The 22,211-nt window shown below is 42.0% G+C and overlaps 1 protein-coding gene across 1 annotated transcript in view; it reads right to left on the bottom strand.

Moving 5' to 3' along the window:
• The window catches only part of LOC120057399 (segment polarity protein dishevelled homolog DVL-2-like), a 36,450-nt gene extending 14,559 nt beyond the window's left edge, over nucleotides 1-21,891 (bottom strand). Inside the window, exons 1-9 of the mRNA XM_039006009.1 lie at nucleotides 21,446-21,891; nucleotides 6,028-6,097; nucleotides 5,583-5,728; nucleotides 5,163-5,272; nucleotides 4,290-4,416; nucleotides 3,915-4,005; nucleotides 1,767-1,836; nucleotides 1,420-1,559; nucleotides 1,259-1,335 (exon numbers count right to left, since the gene is read on the bottom strand). Coding sequence (XP_038861937.1) covers nucleotides 1,259-1,335; nucleotides 1,420-1,559; nucleotides 1,767-1,836; nucleotides 3,915-4,005; nucleotides 4,290-4,416; nucleotides 5,163-5,272; nucleotides 5,583-5,728; nucleotides 6,028-6,097; nucleotides 21,446-21,606 — 992 coding nt within the window. The 5' untranslated portion in view covers nucleotides 21,607-21,891. The remainder of the gene's footprint in view (nucleotides 1-1,258; nucleotides 1,336-1,419; nucleotides 1,560-1,766; nucleotides 1,837-3,914; nucleotides 4,006-4,289; nucleotides 4,417-5,162; nucleotides 5,273-5,582; nucleotides 5,729-6,027; nucleotides 6,098-21,445) is intronic.
• Between the last annotated feature and the right edge of the window lie 320 nt (nucleotides 21,892-22,211).

Genomic DNA, 22,211 nt, shown 5'->3' with positions numbered 1-22,211 from the left:
GTGATATGGTCCTTGACTAGTCTCTCAAAGCACTTCATGATGACGGAAGTGAGTGCTACGGGGCGGTAGTCGTTTAGCTCAGTTACCTTAGATTTCTTGGGAACAGGAACAATGGTGGCCCTCTTGAAGCATGTGGGAACAGCAGACTGGGATAAGGATTGATTGAATATGTCCGTAAACACACCAGCCAGCTGGTCTGCGCTTGCTCTGAGGACGCGGCCGGGGATGCCGTCTGGGCCTGCAGCCTTGCGAGGGTTAACACGTTTAAATGTTTTACTCACGTTGGCTACAGTGAAGGAGAGCCTGCAGGTTTTGGTAGCGGGCCGTGTCAGTGGCACTATTGTCCTCAAAGCGAGCAAAGAAGTTGTTAAGTCTGTCTGGGAGCACGACATCATGGTCCGCGACGGGGATGGTTTTTCTTTTGTTGTCCGTGATTGACTGTAGACCCTGCCACATACCTCGTGTCTGAGCCGTTGAATTGCAACTCCACCTTGTCTCTATACTGACGCTTAGCTTGTTTGAAATTAGCTTAGCTAAATTGAAATTACTTCACTACTATGGCCTATTTATTGCCTTACCTCCTCACGCCATTTGCACACACTGTATATAGAATTTATTTTTTCTATTTTTTCTAATAACACCTATTGTGTTATTGACTGTACGCTTGTTTATTCCATGTGTAACTCTGTGTTGTTGTTTGTGTCGCATTGCTTTGCTTTATCTTGGCCAGGTCGCAGTTGAAAATGAGAACTTGTTCTCAACTGGCCTACCTGGTTAATAAAGGTGAAATAAAAAAAATGGCCTGATTTCTTTTGATTTTCCCATGATGTTATGCAAAGAGGCACTGAGTTTCAAGGTAGGCCTTGAAATACATCCACAGGTACACCTCCAATTGACTCAAATTATGTCAATTAGCCTATCAGAAGCTTCTAAAGCCATGACATCATTTTCTGGAATTTTCCAAGCTGTTTAAAGGCACAGTCAACTTAGTGTATGTAAACTTCTGACCCACTGGAATTGTGATACAGTGAATTATAAGTGAAATAATCTGTCTGTAAACAATTGTTGGAAAAATGTATTGTGTCGTGCACAAAGTAGATGTCCTAACCGACTTGCCAAAACTATAGTTTGTTAACAAGAAATTTGTGGAGTTGTTGAAAAACTAGTTTTAATGAATAAGTGTACGTAAACTTCCGACTTCAACTGTAGACCAAGACACAGACTGAAAGTTTGTGCATACAGGAAAGAGATGCCTTACCCAGGTTTATGTACAATCTCTCTCAGCACACGGACAGCATCGTCATTACTCATGTTCTCAAAGTTGATGTCGTTCACCTGAGACGAAGCAACATGAGAGGATAGACCTTAAACAAAGAGCTTTCCAGCTCTAAGAGACACAACTTATTGTATGCGTGTCACCTGCAGCAGCATGTCTCCTGGTTCGATCCGCCCATCAGCAGCCACAGCACCTCCCTTCATAATGGAGCCGATGTAGATACCCCCGTCGCCCCTCTCGTTGCTCTGACCCACGATACTGATGCCCAAGAAGTTGTATTTATCTGCACGGGGGAAACCATACACATACAGTACAGCAGCTAACAGATAGTCTTTTTATCCTATTCCATTTCAGATAAGAAAAACTAAACCTTACAGATAAGCTAGCACGTGAGCCTGATGTAGAGATAAGGCAATGGAAGAGCGTGAGGTGATAGAGGCGTGAGAAGAAAGAAGCAAAAAGGAGGGGAGCAATTGAAGGGGGCACTCACCCATGTTGAGAGTAACAGTGATGATGTTAAGGGACATGGTGGAGTCTGTCACACTGCTGAACGAAGACGCCTGAAACACAGCAAAACAAAAACACGTACTACTACATCACATACACCGAGCATACAACATTTTAAGGACACCTGCTCGTTCCATGACAGACTGACCAGGTGAAAGCTATGATCCCTTATTGATGTCACTTGTTAAATCCACCTCAAATCAGTGTCGATGAACAGGAGGAGAGGTTAAAGAAGCATTTTTAAGCCTTAAGACAATTGAGAAATGGCTTTTGTATGTGTGCGAGTCAGAGGGTGAATGGACAAGATAAAACAATTTAAATGCATTTGAACAGGGTATGGTAGTAGGTGCTAGGCACACCGGTTTATGTCAAACTGCAGTGCTGCTGTTTTTTTTTCACACGCAACAGTTTCTCGTGAGAAGAATGTCCTTTGGGTGGTGGACCATTCAGTCAACTTGACACTGGGGGAAGCATTGGAGCCAACATGGGCCAGCATTACTGTGGAAAGCTGTCGACACAAATTTTGTCAGCTGGTAATTGTCATAAATAACTGCTGGTGTCACGGTAACTGACCGGTAATTATTATAAATGGGTTCCACACATGCTAGCTGCTGATGAATGGTCCACATTTTAATAGTCAAAAGTCTAATAAATCCATTTAATAGCCTGTACACCATCAACACCTAATATGTTGTGAAATCTGGTATGTATTGTAATGTTTTTAAAATGTACAGTACCAGTCAAAAGTTGACACACCTACTCATTCCAGGGTTTTTCTTTATTTCGACTATTTTCTACATTGTAGAATAATAGTGAAGATCAGTTGTGTTGTGACAAGGTAGGGGTGGTATACTGAAGACAGCCCTATTTGGTAAAAGACCAAGTCCATATTATGGCAAGAACAGCTCAAATAAGCAAAGAGAAATGACAGTGCATCATTAAGACATGAAGGTCAGTCAATGTGGAACATTTCAATAATGTTGAAAGTTTCCTCAAGTGCAGTCGCAAAAACCATCAAGCGCTATGATGAAACTGGCTCTCGAGGACCGCCACAGGAAAGGAAGACCCAGAATTACCTCTGCTGCAGAGGATAAGTTCATTAGTTACCAACCTCAGAAATTGCAGCCCAAATAAATGCTTCACAGAGTTCAAGTAACAGACATCACAACATCAACTGTTCAGAGGAGACTGCGTGAATCAGGCCTTCGTGGTCGAATTGCTGCAAAGAAATCACTACTAAAGGACACCAATAAGAGGAAGAGACCACAAGCAATTAGACCGGTGGATATCTGTCCTTTGGTGTGACGAGTCCAAATTTGAGGTTTTTGGTTCCAACCGCCGTGTCTTTGTGAGACGCAGAGGTGGTGAATGGATGACCTTCGCATGTGTATTTCCCACCGCGAAGCATGGAGGAGGTGGTGTGATGTTGTGGTGGTGCTTTGCTGGTGACACTGTCTGTGATTTATTTAGATTTCAAGGCACACAACCAGCATGGCTACAACAGCATTCTGCAGTGATACTCCATCTCATCTGGTTTGCGCCTAGTGGGACTAACATTTATTTTTCAACAGGACAATGACCCAAAACACACCTCCAGGCTGTGTAACGGCTATTTGACCAAGGAGAGCGATGTAGTGCTGCATCAGATGACCTGGCCTCCACAATCCCCCGACCTCAACCCAATTGAGATGGTTTGGGATGAGTTGGACCGCAGAGTAAAGGAAAAGCAGCCAACAATTGCTCAGCTTATGTGGGAACTCCTTCAAGACTGTTGGAAAAGCATTCCAGGTGAAGCTGGTTGAGAGAATGCCAAGAGTGTGCAAAGGGTGGCTACTTTGACAAATCTGAAATATGTTTTGATTTGTTTAACACTTTTTTTGGTTACTACATAAGTGTTATTCCATAGTAATGATGTCTTCACTATAATTCTACAATGTAAAAATGTCAAAATAAAGAAAAACAATGGAATGAGTAGGTGTCCAAACCTTTGACTGGTACTGTATACTGAAACACAAACTGGCCCCTACATATTTCATATCCATAACATGCAACTATAGTATAGTCTTGTGTTCTCAGAATTACTGTATCTTCCTTGATAAATATTATATATTAAAAGCAGTAGCTGTAGTACCCTCTCCAGCCTGGTGGGACGCTGCTTCCGGCGTCTGCGGTGGCGCTTCAGTAGCCTAGAGGCTGTGCTCTGTTCTGTGGTGCTGCTGAACCTGAGAGGGGAGAAAGCCAGAATGGAGGCGTTAACCTTTCCCTAAGGAAGCCTGTAATTGGCTCAGCAACTATATCTCAAACACAACTCGGTGTCAATGTGAAACAGTAAAAAAAATCTAGGTTCCTGGATATCACATAAGGGGTTCCCCAAGGCTCTATTTTAGGGCTTGTTTTGTTAACCATTTATATAAATGATATAGACAAAGTGGTGATGCTGGGCCAAATAAGTTCAAGTTATTAAACAGTCGTGGTTGACGGCCCATGCTCTGTGTGTGTGTCTGACCTGCTCATGGTGTCATCGTCCGAGTCACAGAAGCTGGTGGTGTCCAGCTCGCTGCTCATGATGGTGGAGGCACTCTCGTAGCCTGCCAGGTGGCGCTCCCGACGGCTCTGTCCATTCATCCGCGGCCCTTTGGAGAGCAGAGGGACAACAGAGATAAGGACGATCATGGGGGAAACGAGCATCGTCCAAACATTACTCCTTTAGTACCTAGACTAGAGCATATCACGTATATGCCACTTTGCCAAAGCGACAGTACAATTTTTTACCCCTTTTTGTCCCGAATTTCATGGCATCCAATTGGTAGTTACAGGCTTATCCCATCGCTGCAACTCCCGTACGGACTCGGGAGAGGTGAAGGTCAAGAGCCGTGCGTCCTCCGAAACACAGCTCAGCCAAGCTGCACTGCTTCTTGACACAAAGCCCGCTTAACCCGGAAGCCAGCCGCACCAGTGTGTCGGAGGAAACACCGTACACCTGGCGACCGTGTCAGCGTGCATTAAGTCCGGCCCGCCACCAAAGTCGCTAATACGCGATGGGACAAAAACATCCCTGCCGGCCAAACCCTCCCCTAACTCAGACGACGCTGGCCCAATTGTGCGCCGCCCCATGGGTCTCCAGGTCGCAGCCGGCAGCGACAGAGCCTGGACTCGAACCAGGATCTCTTAGTGGTACAGCGATGCAGTGCCTTAGACCACTGCGCCTCTCGGGAGGCCGTACAATTAACCTTTTTAGTGATTTAGCAGACGCTCTTATCCAGAGAGACTTAGTCACATACATTTTTAGGATGTGTATGTAATGCCTGCAGGAGCTGAACCCCCGACCTTGGCGTTTCGCGCAATTTTCTTACCAACTGGACCACAAACAGTTACTGACCATGCTGCTCCATGCTTTCCCTCCGTCTGGGCTTCTCCCTTCTGAATGACACCACTGACTCTGTCTCAGTACGCTCATCCAGGTTCTCAACACTACCCGCCACATTGGGACTAGAGGAAGAAAGAGGGGGGAGAACAAGGGGGATGAGAATGAGGAGGATGTTTTAGAATGCCATTGTCATTAACGGAAAAACAACTCCATGTCTCAGTTTCCTCTTTTTTGACATATCGTAAAGGCATCCTGATGAATGTAGTCAGCATTTTTCCTGTTCTCCCTCTGAAATGTTCTTCTCACAATCCCAATCCACTGTACCGTTCAATCATTAGATCATTCACTGGAGCTGCCACTTTTTATTGCATTTACTTAACTCCCAGCCGTGTGTGTGTGTGGATCAGGCTATGCTGTAGGGCTTCAACCTACTGGAACGACGGGGGTCTGGAGTCTCCGATGCCCCCTGTCCTCTCCACCGGTAGGGGAGGCAGGGGGGGAGGGGGGGGAGAGGACTCCGTACAGACCTCCACCGGGGGAAGAGGGGGCTCCGCAAGGGGACTGTCTGAGGATACCAGCTGGAGAAGGAGGGGGGGAGGCAACAGAAACAAAGTCGAAAAACTGACCTATTCACACAAGCGAACGCCATGCTTGCTCACCTACCACCAAACTAGCATGCTGTCAAAACAAACATCAGCAGGACCACATCAGTGAAAACAAGATCCAAGTTATTATTATTGATAAAGAACTAAATTCTGTATTGAGGGCTGTCTGAAATCATTGACACAAGTGAGAAGTCTCGAGGTTACTGCTGACTGGGTGGACAAAGTGCCATGCAACACAATCAGTAGAAGAAAGGTGAACGCCAGCATCTTACCCATGACACAACTCTCCCATTGAAACAAGGTAGCTTGGCAGCATCATCCGAAATCTCTTCTTTCACCACACTACGGACATACAACACAGATAGAGAGATAAGTGATACACACACCCTATTGACATACCACACATACAGAGAGCGAGAGATCTCAAACATGCCATTGTTCATTTGCTTCAGGCAGAGTGGATGTCATGCTCACTCAGACCTACAACATTATCTCAAAAACAAAAATGGATGAATTGTGCGTCGCTAAGTCTATAATGCAAACATATTTGATGAAATATGGAGCCTACTTTCCTTATTATTTCAAATAGGTACTTTTCGTATCATAGTTATTACCTTACACACTTGGTTTGTGAAACCAGACCTAAATGCCACTATCGCACAACAGCATCTCTAGACACACAAACAGAATCCTTCTCCCTCTTCTGGTGCTTCATCACATATTCCTTTCCCTCCTGTCTGGGTTGTGGATGCGTATTATTTGGTCTGTATGCGTTTATCCACCCATCTCTCCTTTGTTGGAATGCCCGGGTGCCTGTCCATGCCTGTCACTGTGTGAGAGAAGGCATTTTTCTGTGTATGGCCTTGAGATTATCGTCCCATGTCCTCCATCACTTGAGCCAAAGATATTATGAATAATTATGACACTGAAGAGGATTTACAGTTTATGATAAGCACGTGTATTTATTAATAACAAATGTGGGTTAGAGATGTCCTCGATTGTTGCTGATCACCTGTACAGGAAGGAACATGTATTAGGAGTACGAGTAGGGAGCGCCGGTAATTGGTGCGTCGCGGAAAGCTTTTGCTGTGCTTCGCCCGTAGTTATAACTCTTTATGTTTGCGTATTTACTGATCGAAAGTAACAAGTGCAATGTGGTAATATTTAACGATCAAAACGTCAAGGCAAAGCTGTAAAAATGTAAATGATTACCTTGTATTTCCCCGTTGATTGAAGCGGGTATCTTTTTTGCACGATTGGTTAGTAAGTAATTATTTCACTGTAAGGTCTACTACACCTGTTGTATTCGGCGCACGTGACAAATAAACTGATTTTATCTGTTCGAGTCTAGGTTGAAGATAATAAAAATGTTTAGATGAAACCAAAGATTATCTATTATACTAAGATAGTCGAGTGACTGCTCTTGCAATGTAAATACATGTCCTCAAAAGATGGAAGGCAGTGGGAGGAAGAAAAATCTGGAAAATATTTTGGGGTCTTTTTTTTGTGTGAAATATTTTAGAATATCGAACTAATTTCAAGCAATTCTATGTATTTTGAGATGGCTAATGCAGTGTTCCTCTGTTCATAACGCAATCAATGGGCATGTGCTCTGAACCAACGCTGGCCGTTAGACCGCACTCAACGAGCTGTATAAAGGCCATAAGCAAACAAATAAATGCTCATCCAGAAGCGCTGCGCCGAGTGGCTGGGGACTTGAATGCAGGCAAACTTAAATATTTTTTACCTAATTTCAACCAGTATGTCACATGTGCATATAGAGGGAAAAAAAGCTCTAGATCACCTTTACTCCACACAGAGACACATAAAAAGCTCTACCTCGCCCTCCATTTGGAAATCTGACCAGAATTCTATCCTCCTGATTCCTGCTTACAAGCAAAAACTGAAGCAGGAAGCACCAGTGACTCAGTAAGGAAGTGGTCAGATGACACGGATGCTACAGGACTGTTTTGCAAGCACAGGAATATGTTCCTGGATTCATCCAATGGCATTGAGTATACCACCTCAGTCATTGGCTTTATCAATAAGTGCATCAACGACCTCGTCACAACAGTGACGATACGTACATATCCCAAACAGAAGCCATGGATTACAGGCAACATCCGCATCGTGCTAAAGACTAGAGCTGTCGCTTTCAAGGAGCAGGACACTAATACGGATGCTTATACGAAATCCCGCTGCCCCTCAGATGAACCATAAAACAGGCAAAGCGTCAATACAGGATTAAGATTGAATCCTACTACACCGGCAGGGCTTAAACTATTATTTATATATAATAATGACAACAATAGTGAATTAACATTTTTATTTTAACCTAATATAATACATTAAATTAATTTGGTCTCAAATAAATAATGAAACATGCTCAATTTGGTTGAAATAATGCAAAAACAGTGTTGGAGAATAAAGTAAATGTGCCATGTAAAAAAGCTAACATTTAAGTTCCTTGCTCAGAACATGAGAAAGCAATATTCCCAGTAAAGAAATATTAGGTTGCAGTTATTATAGGAATTATGACGCGTCGACTATTTCTCTCTATACCATTTGTATTTTAAATACCTTTGACTATTGGATGTTCTAATAGGCACTTTAGTATTGCCAGTCTAATCTCAGGAGTTGATAGGCTGTGATCAAGCATTGCTAAGAGCTGCTGGCAAACGCAGTAAAGTTTGAATGAATGCTTACGAGCCGGCTACCACTGCTCAGTCAGACTGCTCTATCCAATATCAAATCATAGACTTAATTACAATATAATTATCACAGAAATACGAGCCTTTGTCATTAAAATGGTCAAATCCGGAAACTATAATTTTGAAAACAAAACGTTTATTCTTTCAGTGAAATACGGAACCGTTACGTATTTTACCAAACGGGTGGCAACCCTAAATCTAAATATTGCTGTTACATTGCACAACCTTCAATGTTATGTCATAATTATGTAAAATTCTGGAAATATTAGTTCGCAACGAGCCAGGCAGCCCAAACTGTTGCATATACCCTGACTCTGCGTGCAATGAACGCAGAGAAGTGCCACGATTTCCCTAGTTAATATTGCCTGCTAACATTAATTTCTTTTAACTAAATATCTAGGTTAAAAAAATATATACTTCTGTGTATTGATTTAAGAAAGGCAAAAGATGTTTATGGTTAGGTACATTCGTGCAACGATTGTACTTTTTTCGCAAATGCGCCTTTGTTAAATCATCACCCGTTTGGCGAAGTAGGCTGTGATTCGATGATAAATTAACAGGCACCGCATTGATTATATGCAACGCAGGACAAGCTAGGTAACCTAGTAATATCATCAACTACGTGTAGTTAACTAGTGATTATGTGAAGATTGATTGTTTATAAGATATGCTAGCTAGCAACTTACCTTGGCTCCTTGCTGCTCTCGCATAACAGGTGGTCAGCCTGCCACGCAGTATCCTAGTGGAATGCAATGTAATCGGCCATAATCGGTGTCCAAAAACGCCGTTTACCGATTGTTATGAAAACTTGAAAATCGGCCCTAATTAAATCGGCCATGCCGATTAATTGGTTGACCTCTAATAGAGCTCCATTTTAATGGAATGGTCTGCCTATCCATGTGAGAGACACAGATTCAGTCTCAACATTTAAGTCTTTATTGAAGACTCATCTCTTCAGTAGGTCTTATGATTGAGTGTAGTCTGAAAGTGAACGGAAAGGCAATGGAGAGACGAACCGCCCTTGCGGTCTCTGCCTGGCTGGTTCCCCTCTCTCCACTGGGATTCTCTGCCTCTAACCCTATTATGGGGTCTGAGTCACTGGCTTACTGGTGCTCTTCCATGCCATCCCTAGGAGGGGTGTGTCACTTGAGTGGGTTGAGTCACTGATGTGATCTTTCTGTCTGGGTTGGTGCCCCCCTCGGGTTTGTGACGTGGGGGAGATCTTTGTGGGCTATACTCGACCTTGTCTCAGGGTAGTAAGTTGATGGTTGAAGATATCCCTCTAGTGGTGTGGGGGCTGTGCTTTGGCAAAGTGGGTGCGGTTATATCCTGCCTGGTTGGCACTGTCCGGGGGTATTGTCGGACGGGGCCAGTGACTCCCGACCCCTCCTGTCTCAGCCTCCAGTATTTATGCTGCAATAGTTTGTGTGTCGGGGGGCTATGGTCAGTGTTATATCTGGAGTATTTCTCCTTTCGTATCCGGTGTCCTGTGTGAATTTAAGTACGCTCTCTCTAATTATCTCCCTCTCTCAGAGGACCTGAGCCCTAGGACCATGCCTCAAGAGTACCTGGCCTGATGACTTCTTGCTGTCCCCAGTCCACCTAGTCGTGCTGCTGCTCCAGTTTCAACTGTTCTGCTTGCGGCTATGGAACCCTGACCTGTTCACCGGACGTGCTACCTAGTCCCGGACCTGATGTTTTCGACTATGTCCCTCTACCGCACCTGCTGTCTCTAACTCTGAATGATCGGCTATGAGAAGCCAACTGACATTTACTCCTGAGGTGCTGACCTGTTGAACCCTCTACAACCACTGATTATTATTTGACCCTGCTGGTCATCTATGAACATTTATAACAGTACATGGCCAAGATGTTCAATCTCCACCCGGGACAGCCAGAAGAGGACCTGCCACCCCTCAGAGCCTGGTTCCTCTCTAGGTTCCTACCTAGATTCCTGCCTTCCTAGGGAGTTTTTCCTAGCCACCGTGCTTCTACATCTGCATTGCTTGGTGTTTGGGGTTTTAGGCTGGGTTCTGTATAGCACTTTGTGACATCAGCTGATGTAAGAAGGGCTTTATAAATAAATGTGATTGAGTGAGTCCCGCACCTTGAAAGCGGGAGTGCTACCCTTTAGCTCAGTGTGGATGTTGCTTGTAATCCATGGCTTCTGGTTGGGGTATGCATGTACGATGACTGTGGGGAGGACGTTAATCGATGCGCTTATTGATGAAGCCAGTGACTGATGTGGTGTACTCCTCAATGCCATTGGAATAATCCCAGAACATATTCCAGTCTGTGCTAGCATAACAGTCCTGTAGCTTAGCATCTGCTTCATATGACCATTTTCTTATTGACCGAGTCACTGGTGCTTCCTGCTTTAGTTTTTGCTTGTAAGCAGGAATCAGCAGGATAGAATTATGGTCAGATATGCCAAATGGAGTGCGAGGGAGAGCTTTGTACGCGTCTGTGGAGTAAAGGTGGTCTAGAGATTTTTTTCCCTCTGGTTGTACATTTAACATGCTGATAGAAATGAGGTAAAACTGATTTGAGTTCCCCTGCATTAAAGTCCCCGGCCACTAGGAGCGCCACCTCTGGATGAACGTTTTCCTGTTTGCTTATGGCCGTATACAGCTCATTGAGTGCGGTCTTAGTGCCAGCATCGGTCTGCGGTGGTATATCGACAGCTATGAAAACTATTGATGTAAACTCTCTTGGTAAATAGTGTGGTCTACAGCTTATCATGAGATACTCTCAAGCGAGCAAAACCTCGACTTCCTTAGATTTCGAGCATCAGCTGTTTTTTACAAATATGCATAGGCCCCTTGTCTTAACAGAGGCCGCTGTTCTATCCTGACGAAAAAGCTTAAAACCCGCCAGCTGTATGTTACTCATGTCGTCGTTCTGCCGACTTGGTGAATCATAAGATATTACAGTTAATGTCCCGTTGGTAGGATATACGTGCTCGTAGTTCGTCTATTTTATTAACGATTGATTGTAAATAGGCTAATAGGACCGATGGTAAAGGTAGATTACCCTCTCGGCGACGGATCCTTACAAGGCACCCGGACCTGTGTCCACGATACCTCTGTCTTTTCCTCCTGTGAATGACGGGGATGAGGGCCTTGTCGGGTGTCTGGAGTAAATCCTTCCCGTCCGACTCGATGAAGAAGAATTCCTCCAGTATGGGGTGAGTAATCGCTGCCCTGATATCAAGAAGCTCTTTTCGGTCATAAGACACGGTGGCAGAAACATCGACAAGTTAAATAACGCAAAAAAAATATACAAAATAGCACAATTAGTTATTGGGTCGTAAAACAGCGGCCATCTCTTTCGGCACCATTATCATAAATTATTTATCATTATTATACAGCTCGTTGAGTGCGGTCATAAGGACAGCATTGGTTCAGAGCACATGCCATTGATTGTGTTATGAACAGAGGAACACAGCATTAGCCATGGCAAAATACATAGAACATTTCCAGCAATTCTTCAAAACAGCAAAATGTACTTTCAGCTTAATGAAAGTGTTGAATTGCATAAAATTTGCTTTAAAACAGCAAAATTCCCTACGCTGCCAAGATACCTTTCTAACTAATGGACTGTTAGTTTACACTTCCTCTTTTAATGAACTGTGGGGAGGTCACAGTAATGAAATATTCTACCAAACCTATTAAATTTAAAATGCTGATTACTTCTACTAGCCATTATCATTCACATGATGACAGAGACGGCACCACAGGTTCCAAAGTGGTGTGTCAATTTTTCCGCATCTTCTGGAGCCTGGAGCTTTTCCTGAAAATCATGACCTGGTCAGGTAAAACTCAGTCCTAATCGTAAGCTTTAACAGGGTCCAACGTAACTTTTTACCCCTCACTGGCCTGGACATGGTGTAGTTTTTAAATGCATTGGGGTCATGCAGAGCCTATAGGATGCCTGCTTTCTCTCCATATGCAGCTAGTAATAGGCAATATTTGGTTATTATATGCATTAAAAAGCTATTTAATATAATTTAGCCATTAAGTCGTTACTCTATTCTTTACAATTGCATTGTATTAATTTCATTTATTTTTGTTTCTAAAGTATGTCATTGAGAATTTTTTTAAATTCTCAAAATATCACGCTGCCCCTTTAAGACAATTGCGTTCGAAATGACATCTACCTGGTTACAGCAGGCTAACCAAGACAAATGCTGGTGCATTTTTGTAGGTTTCTTTTTGCAGACTCAACAGTCACCAGCATATTGATAGAATGTTCACTATTGTAAGTTTACTTTCGTAAAGTCACTTTCCCTAAAATAAATATGCTCAGCGAGTAGATTGATGGGGACTTATTTTTTGCTCAGGACAGCTCGTGTGCATGCGCTGTGTGAACGTAGCTCTGCTCGAGAAGTTGTGATTTGCTGGAGCATATTGGTGCTTGAATGAACGGCCAAAGTGGTGTGCAGATTGAAAAGTAGGCCTACTGGGGCAAATGCTGTCTCGCCACATGTTTTCCGGCGGCTCTGCCTGAATATAAGACAACGTTTGTTGTTTTTTGGTAACATATGATGGGAGAGGGACCCTGGCCAATAACGTTTAAAAACCCTTGCTTTAAAGCGTGTTAGTATTTATATTGTGCAGTCACAGGCTATTATCTTCACTTGCAAATAAAACACCTCACCCTGGTCAAGAAAAAAAGTCAAGATCTGCTGTTATCTCACTTGAAATCCAACTGCATGGTCAACTTCACTGGCCTCTAAATGATATTGAGGTAAAGAAAAATACCATGCATAATGTTCTGCAACTATACTGAATGGCTTTGACAAACTTTTGAAGGGAATCAAGTAGGGCTGGGCGATATCTAATTTAGTAGATTAATTTGAATTAATGTTTTTGCTCAATGTTCCAAAATAATGATGGTTTTATTATTGGTATGAGTATTTACGGCCGCTTGTTCTCGTGTTGTATTTTTAGTCTCATATCTTTAGCTCCTTCTGTGCACCTCCACGTTTACACCAGAGATCTATATATAAAGAAGAGATGCACATCTCCGCCCTAACAAAGGGAGTTGTCCCAAAGCCGGGTAGGCAGGCGACAAGTTTAGGTCCAAAATAAGCCCATAGAAACACATTGGGCTTATTTTGGACAGATTTTAACTTGAGGCAGACCTCTCGCTTCGTCTTTTCCTCTATGGTTTACACACATCAAGCCCCTCCCCCTGACTCTCATGCCAACAAAATTGAGAGATTACAATTTCCTCTCTGACAAGCAGTTTTAACTCACCGTCTGCATTTGATGTTCGGTCCAACAGGATCGGTCATATGGACAAACACATTGAGACATTATTTTACTGTAATAGACAAGTTAACTTTTCTAACAAAACCCTTTTTGTGTCTCAACTACTCAAATTGCGTGCAGAGCAGACAACTAAAACGAGAGTATAAATGAATATTCAATCTGGAAAATGAATGCTCAATTTGTCACGCACAGCATTGGGGTACTGCTAGCAGCATTTTAGCCAAAGACTTATACTAGTTGTCTAGTCTTTTTTTAAATGTGCAATAAGCATAAAACAATTATATATGGAAATGGAAACTCTCATTCTGAGAAATAAGGTAGGCCACTTGATTTCGACATCTGAACAAAGTGGACAGGCTAAGATGCTTTTCAAACAGTTGGAGACAGATTGTTGAGACCTGTGTTCATTTTCTATAGCTTGATGCCTACTACAAGAAGTGAGTCAATATTAGTGAATGTGCATTGTTTTACTTAAATTTGTAACAAAAATGGGCATTTTCATAGACTGGAAAGCCAGATTAGTGATTAAGAAAAAAAGAAAAAAAAGAAAAGCGGGTTAAACTATTTTGATAAAATGATTAGTGGGTCTTATGGTTGTGGAAGGCTTATAAACTCAGAAAAAAAAGAGAAACGTCCTCACTGTCAACTGTGTTTATTTTCAGCAAACTTAACATGTGTAAATATTTGTATGAACATAAGATTCAACAGACAAACTGAACAAGTTGTCAGACATCTTTGCTGAAGAAAGTCACCAGGGACAGGTGGCATAATGTTAAATTCGTCTTTGGAACCACTCGATATGATTGGTCATTTCAAAACCTTGGGACCCTAATGCATAACGAGTGCTCTCACACCCCCTTGTGGTGGTCTGAAGCAATGAAGCTGTGACGCTGGGTACCTCTAAGTCCGGCGGCGTTAAGCGTGCAAGTTTTAAAGGAGGAACCACTAATATGGTGGTGAGCAACGACGCTTTTCTTAGGCTGTGTTTACACAGGCAGCCTAATTGTTTGTAAAAGACTTGATTGTTCAAAAAACAAATAATTGGGGATAAGATCAGAATAGAGACGCCTGTGTAAACGCAGCCTTCGAGACAAGAGAAAGTTGTGTAGTTGTACATGGTAACAGGCGTTGTAGAGCGGACAGATATTGAAAGCCTACATTCTCTCCATTACGGTCTTCCCCCCCATTTGTCTCATATCCTAATGAATGTCAGCAGTCCATAAGTTAAATGTACAGTCAGGGGGCCTCCAGTATAGCTGTATTATCCAGGAGATAATTAGCCTGTTGTAGATGGGAGGGAATTTAACTTACCAAGGAGGCCAGCACTCAAACTAATGGCATAATAAGATTTGTCTGAGGTAGAAAATAGCTTTTGTATGTTGTGTATCAGGGTTTCCTTTAGGAAAATGTGGCGCCGGACAAATTTAACGGACCCATATGCATTGGGTGCGTAACCCATTAGGGCATCCACTCAAGGTGCTCAGCATGACAGAAATCACATATAGATTATGGTAATTTTTTAACAGAACATGCAATCCTGTAATGAAGCATTTTCAAACATTTGCCAAAAAGCAATTTGCGGAAAACCCTAAACAGCACACTTGAGTGGTTCCATATGTGACAAATTTAAATCTCTGTTAGAAACTTAAAGGGGGAATCTAAAGATGCAACAACTAGGATGGGTTGCTAATATGACTAGGATAATGCCTTTGGGTTCTGGACAAAGGAAGAAAGTTGATATGAAAACCAATAGAACAGGAGAAAAATGGCATATCGGGAACATGCTGACCAAACCAGACGCGTTGCGTGTGCGAGCGTTGCAAAATAAATGTACACTTACACTACCGTTCAAAGGTTTGAGGTCACTTAGAAATGTCCTTGTTTTTGAAAGAAAAGCACATTTTTTGACCATTAAAATAACACCAAATTGATCAGAAATACAGTGCAGACATTGTTCATGTTGTAAATGACTATTGTAGCTGGAAACGGATGACTTTTTATGATGAATGGGAGGCGCGCTCCAATTAGGTTACCAGTTGAGTTGAGAAAATAGTAATAGGCCTAGCTCTTTCTAGTCATGCACCAAAACTGTTAACATGCAATTGCATTTAGAATTGTTGCACAATATATTGACTTGTGTTTTACTTCAGAAAAGTTTTATGTCAGAAGCAACCAGCAAACATCCCGCTCAAAATAGGCTCTATGATGTGAGAGTGTGATAGTTGTGTTGGATAAATAAGATGTACCTCATGATGACTAACACAAATAACCATTTGCATAATAATTTTCGAATTATTATTATTATTTTTTTTTATTTCCTACAATTCTACACTTTCTTCACAAAAAACAAATTTTCTTCGGTTCTGCCACAAATTATATGAACTCGAGTAAATCTATTTTTAGAACAAGGCGAGACAAATACGTGCACATTTATCTAGAACTACACGCCAACAGTGCCTTATGTATCATAGCCATTACAGATAAATCGTAATTGCTAAATTGCCCCATATATTCAGTCAAACAAAGTGCCATTTAAGACTGATTTATTGAAACAGTAACGTATGTGGACACCTCTTCAAATTAGTGGATTTGGCTATCTCAGCCACACCCGTTGCCGACAGGTGTATAACATTCGAGCACACAGCCATGCAATCTCCATAGACAAACATTGGCAGGAGAATGGCCTTACTGAAGAGCACAGTGACTTTCAACGTGGCACCATCATAGGATTCCACCTTTCCAACAAGTCAGCTCGTCAAATTTCTGCCCTGCTAGAGCTGGCCCGGTCAAATGTAAGTGCTGTTATTGTGAAGCGGAAACGTCTAGGGGCTAGGCCGCAACAAGGGCTCAGCCGCGAAATGGTAGGCCACACAAGCTCACAGAATGGCCACACAAGCTCACAGAATGGGACCGCCAAGGGCTGAAGCACGTAAAAATAGTCTGTCCACGGTTGCAACACTCACTACAGATTTCCAAACTACCTCTGGAAGCAACGTCAGCACAAGAACTGTTAAATCGGGAGCTTCATGAAATGGGTTTCTATGGCTGAGCAGCCGCACAAAAGCCTAAGATCAAAATACGCAATGCTAAGCGTCGGCTGGAGTGGGGTAAAACTCGCTGCCATTAAACTCTGGAGCAGTGGAAACAGGTTCTCTGGAGTGATGATTCACGCTTCACCATCTGGCAGTCCGACAGATCAATCTAGGTTTGGCGGATGCCAAGAGAACACTATCGGCCAAAATGCATAGTGCCACCTGTAAAGTTTGGTGGAGGAGGAATAATGGTCTGGGGCTGTTTTTCATGGTTCTGTGTAGGCCCCTTAGTTCCAGTGAAGGGAAATCTTAACACTACGGCATACAATTACATTCTAGACGATTCTGTGCTTCCAACTTGTGGCAACAGTTTAGGGAAGGCCCTTTCCAGTTTCAGCATGCCAATGCCCCCGTGCACAAAGCGAGGTCCATACAGAAATGGTTTGTCATAATCGTTGTGGAAGAACTCGTATGGCCTGCACAGAGCCCTGACCTCAACCACAAACACCTTTGGGATGAATTGGAACGCTGACTGTGAGCCAGGCCTAATCAGTGAGGTCAGTGACCGACCTCACTAATGCTCGTGGCTGAATGGAAGCAAGTCCCCGCAGCAATGTTACAACATCTAGTGGAAAGCCTTCCCAGAAGAGTGGAGGCTGTTATAGCAGCAAAGGGGGACCAACTACATATTAATTCCCATGATTTTGGAATGATACTTTTGTCCATGTAGTGGATCGACTGGTTTATTATATCGTTGAACACAATCTTTAAAAAGGCAGTAACTTCAGCAGTGGTGCTTTCTTGTAGAAGGCTATGGATATGCAATAGCATAGCCTTGTTTTGTTCATTTAGCAGGCAAGACACTCTTATTTCCCAGAGCCCTTATCACAGTCAAGACACCTATTTATAGTAAATAAAACAATAACAGGAATAAAATAGGACAGAATATTTTTCCAAATGAAAAAAAGTTTGCAGTGCGAAATTATTCACATCTTGCGTCTGGAACAGTTATTCCCAGAGTGGTCATTTGAAACGTGGCTCAATTTGGCGGGTTGAAAGAAAAACAATGCAGGGTTACAAACCAAAATGTTTTTTCGATATGCAGACGTTCGATTTCGTATATTATGCCCGTTCTTCAGAATTGAACACGGCATGGTGATGAATTATGGACAACATCTGTTTGGTGAGTAGGCCTAGGCTTAATGATTCTGATAAAAGTATATGCTCTGTGTATTTATCAAACTTATGTTCTTGCATATTTTGTGTGTGGAACCCGTTTATGTTTAGGGGGCTTAAAGCGTAGCCCTAGGCTAACCAATTCTTCCTAATGCTTTGTTTTGGCTGGCGCATGTGCTCGCATACCTTCGACCTTGGCTTGAAAATACCTTTGCTTTTCAAAACCTTTGCTTGTCCATCTTGAGACGCCATAGCCACTTTCCTCAAAATAGTAAGAATGAATATAAGATAAGTCAATTAATGACAAATTCAATTAATGACAAATTCTTGAGTTTTTGCTCAATAATACATTTAACTAAGATGTTGGTTGCAATATCTCTCAAGTGAAAAATGTGCATGAAAACGAGTCATCTATTGTTGAATGACACTTAATTGACGAATCCCTACTGTTGACCAATCACAGACAAAGGGGCGTAGACTTAGGCTTCCGAACTTCAGCTTGCTTCGAGAACATTTGCTGTGCGTGAACAACCCCCCCAAAAAACCTTGCCAAAAGGCCAAAACGAACAACAAAAACATTACAAAATGTGTTCATAATACATCCATGAACTCTTCAGGATGGGAAGCATGCGGATGTCTTAAGCAGAAAATAGTCAGAAGGCAATTGATTGCGTGATGCTTGGCTTGGTTTATTTTCTGTTGTGCCCCACAAATGCACATGTAGGCCTATGGAACATTAGAGTCAAAGCAAATGAACATTGTCTTCAAGACAAAACGTCAATTTTTTCCCAAAGCACATTCAACAAAATAGTTTTACAGTATTTGAAAGTTTGTCATCTCTGGCTAAAAAAAATATATAATAATTGTACTTCCTACCTCCGACATTACCTTTTTTCCCCCTCGAAGCGCTGCTATAGTGCCGCCAAGAAAATATATAAAAACTGTCTCAGTAGCATAAATATTTGATGCAACTAGGGTAGAAAATTGGCTTATTTGGTCAATATTACTTAGCAGAGCCGTTTAATCAAGGTACACATATCCTGTGCTTTTAAGATATTGCACTTATGCACAGACACAGTTTGGCTACATTGTAAGCGCGAAGCGGCCACAAGTTGCATATGGGGCTCGGCTAGGACTTACTTTTGTAACAGAATGAAAACATTGAACAATGTGATTTAACTAATTGACGTTGGGAAAATAGATGGCAAAAATACATAATGGCGTTAAAGATACACTATGCAGACGTCACTGACATTTCCTAATTGCTAAACTTCTAATAGGTCACCTACTTTTGTTTGTGACAAAACAAGCAAGTATACTGTAGAGAATCATTGTACCATCAAAACCGCTGTGAAATATCTTTCCCATAACCAAACATATTGTATTTTCACCTGGTGTGCAAAACCAAAAGACAAAAATGAGAAGTACAGAAATAGTACACATAGAAATGCGAGTTATAGAGCTGTTTCTATGTGAATTTGGTTAGGTATCCCAAAAAAGATACATTTTGCAGCTTTTAAAATGCCTGTAAACAGCTTGGGGAATTTTTTCTCACAGATTCAATCACGTTATATGAGACATACAGTCTGTGCTCATCATGGTCCTTACAGGAAAAGTGAAAAAAAGTGATAAAATGTGCCCCTGGTGCATTCAGCTCAAATTAAATGTAACGCCCCGAGTGCATTGGACATGAAACAATGATACAAATATAAACAGGACAACAAAATACAATTTTCTTTCACAGGTGCCTTTTCATATGGTGCAACTAGTGCTTTCTAACTGCACTGAACCAAAAGTGTCACCCTGGAGGGAAGGAAAACTTTTTCCAGTGTGCAAAAACCGTTCATCTTGAGGCATCTGTTAATTATTATATATATGTAAAAAAAAATAATTGATATCTATTTTAATACAGACTAGCGCAAAACATTACTTATCATTGAAAAATTACCCAATTGATCATGATACTTTTCTGATAAAAAAGTGGGGGTGCTAAAACATGTTTGCACCCTGATTTTTGAAAGTGAGGATGCAGCTGCTCCATTGCTCAGGCGCCTGTGTGTGTGTGTGTGTGTGTGTGTGTTTTCAATGGTTGAAGTTGCTAAATCATGGCGGTCATGCTTTTAAAATCTCTGGAACTGTGAATGTGTAAATCTAACCTCAGGCAGAGCAGGAAAGGCTCATTTGTTAAAGAGAAAAGTCGACAGTCTGTGGCAGTGGCAGAGTGTTTTCTCCTGACTCTACTTAAGGGTCGAGAAGGAATGGGGTTTAGGTGAGGAGGAAGTGCAGCTGCTGTGAAGAGGGGAGAGTTCTGGCACTTAGCCCAAACACTGAGATTGCATTCCCAAATGGCACCATATTTGCTATAGTGCACTACTTTCTTTGCACTACCCATAGGGCACTGGTCAAAAGTAGTGCACTATATAGGGAATAGGGTGCCATTTGGGACGTATTCAAACACAGAGGGATAGAAAGACTGAAGACCCCCAGAGATGTATAGGCTATAGAACATCCTCCGTTTAAACAGTCCTGTTGATTAGGGAGTTGTGCATTTGTTTAATTTGCCTCTCACAAGAAAATATATTAGTTTAGGAACTGCCTGCATATTAGGACAGTAAAAACACATATCTAAATATAGGCCCATGTTCCATTAGCAAGGCCCATGTTCCATTAGCAGATCATGATATGCCTTCAGTCTAACTATTGGTTATTACTATATAATTAGGCCTACGTATTAATATATGAGTATACTTTCAAGGACAGAAATAAGGATTCAGGGGTGAATAAAGGAGGCTGTTGAATAGCTACATCATGTGTGAATATAATACTTTACAATCAGTTACTTTGTGTCTCACTAAGAGAGCCAAACTTGTTACATTGTTGCCAAAAGTTAGTCATAGCCAACTAAACTCAACTCCACGATTTAAGATGAAGTTGAGCCCCCACTAGTGTGGGCAGACTGGGGTTCTGAAGCCACATGAAATACAAGTATTAAAAACGACGGTTTTCAGCACCCAGAGAATAGCCTGCATTTACACAGGACACTAATGTGTATTTAGCATTAATGCAGGCTGTTCATTGAGTGCTGAAATTTTTACAAAAACGGTGCTCCAATCCGCCAACACTAATTGTTCACGTGGAGTTGACGGCTACTCAGTGGTGCCTTTTCAGAATGCTCGATTACATTCCGTAGGATGATGCTGGCCCTGGAATTATTAGAGACTAAAAAACGACCTTGTGCACAAAGGCAGCAGTTTATCGCAGTAAAAACAACATCTCCAGCAATAGTTCCTGGTCAACTGACATGGGACAGACCTACGTTAAGAAGCAATATCTGAATACCAGTGCCATTTCCTTGTCGAATAATTCAATTCAATTCATGCCTCGTGACAGAAATGTGTTCTGTCCAACATCAATTAGCCTAGGCCATTTAAGGCAAAACATAGCTGGCGTAGCAAACCAGCTTCAAAGCATCATCACATTAACAACCGTCCTTACCCGAAATCCTGATCCATAGATTTGAAGAAAAATTTATAATTCGGCTTGTTCAAAACTTGTTTGAAATCCAAAAGTGTTATGTCTTCAGAAGGAATAGGGATCTTCACCAGATACGGCGTCTCCTCCTCGTCTATGTGGTAGATTATTTTGGTTTCCGCCATTTCACCAGCCTTCTTCGGTCCCTCAGAACTTTACACACCGAGTAGAACAGTACGAGTGGACGAGGTCTGACCGTAAAGTTACCCTCTAAGCAAACTATTCTACTTCTGAAATCGCGACCATTTAAATGCTTCGGTTGGTTGGTTACTTGCAGCTGTCCTTGCATACATTAATTATTCGGTAGCTTTCCAGTTTGTGTTAGATAGTTTAATTCCCTCAGGTACGCTGAAATTCGTACAGTTTCCTAAAACTTTTTAGGCATCAACTGGGTAGGGAAAGAGGGGGCACAAAGCTATCCCTGCACTGCTAGTAGCCAACGCGGCGTGTGACGTTATAGGCTACATAGGCGTATCTTTACGCCCTACATCCCCTTCCCTGCTCGGGACATCCAATTGAAATCCCAACAGATAGCCTAGTAGTATATAGGCCTACTCATGATAGGACTTTCACATGGTACAATAAAATTGTCTTGTACCCGATGTAAAAAAAAAAAATAATAATAAAAAAAAAAAAATATTCCATATTAAAGCTTATCCAATGCTCTGATATATAGGATTTGACCCAGCCTGCTTTCACAGATGCATGCAATCAGACAAAACAGAATGTT

This window comes from Salvelinus namaycush, chromosome 12, assembly GCF_016432855.1.
Source record: "Salvelinus namaycush isolate Seneca chromosome 12, SaNama_1.0, whole genome shotgun sequence".
NCBI classification, from domain to species: Eukaryota; Metazoa; Chordata; class Actinopteri; order Salmoniformes; family Salmonidae; genus Salvelinus; species Salvelinus namaycush.
This window is presented reverse-complemented; position numbering and strand designations above follow the sequence as displayed.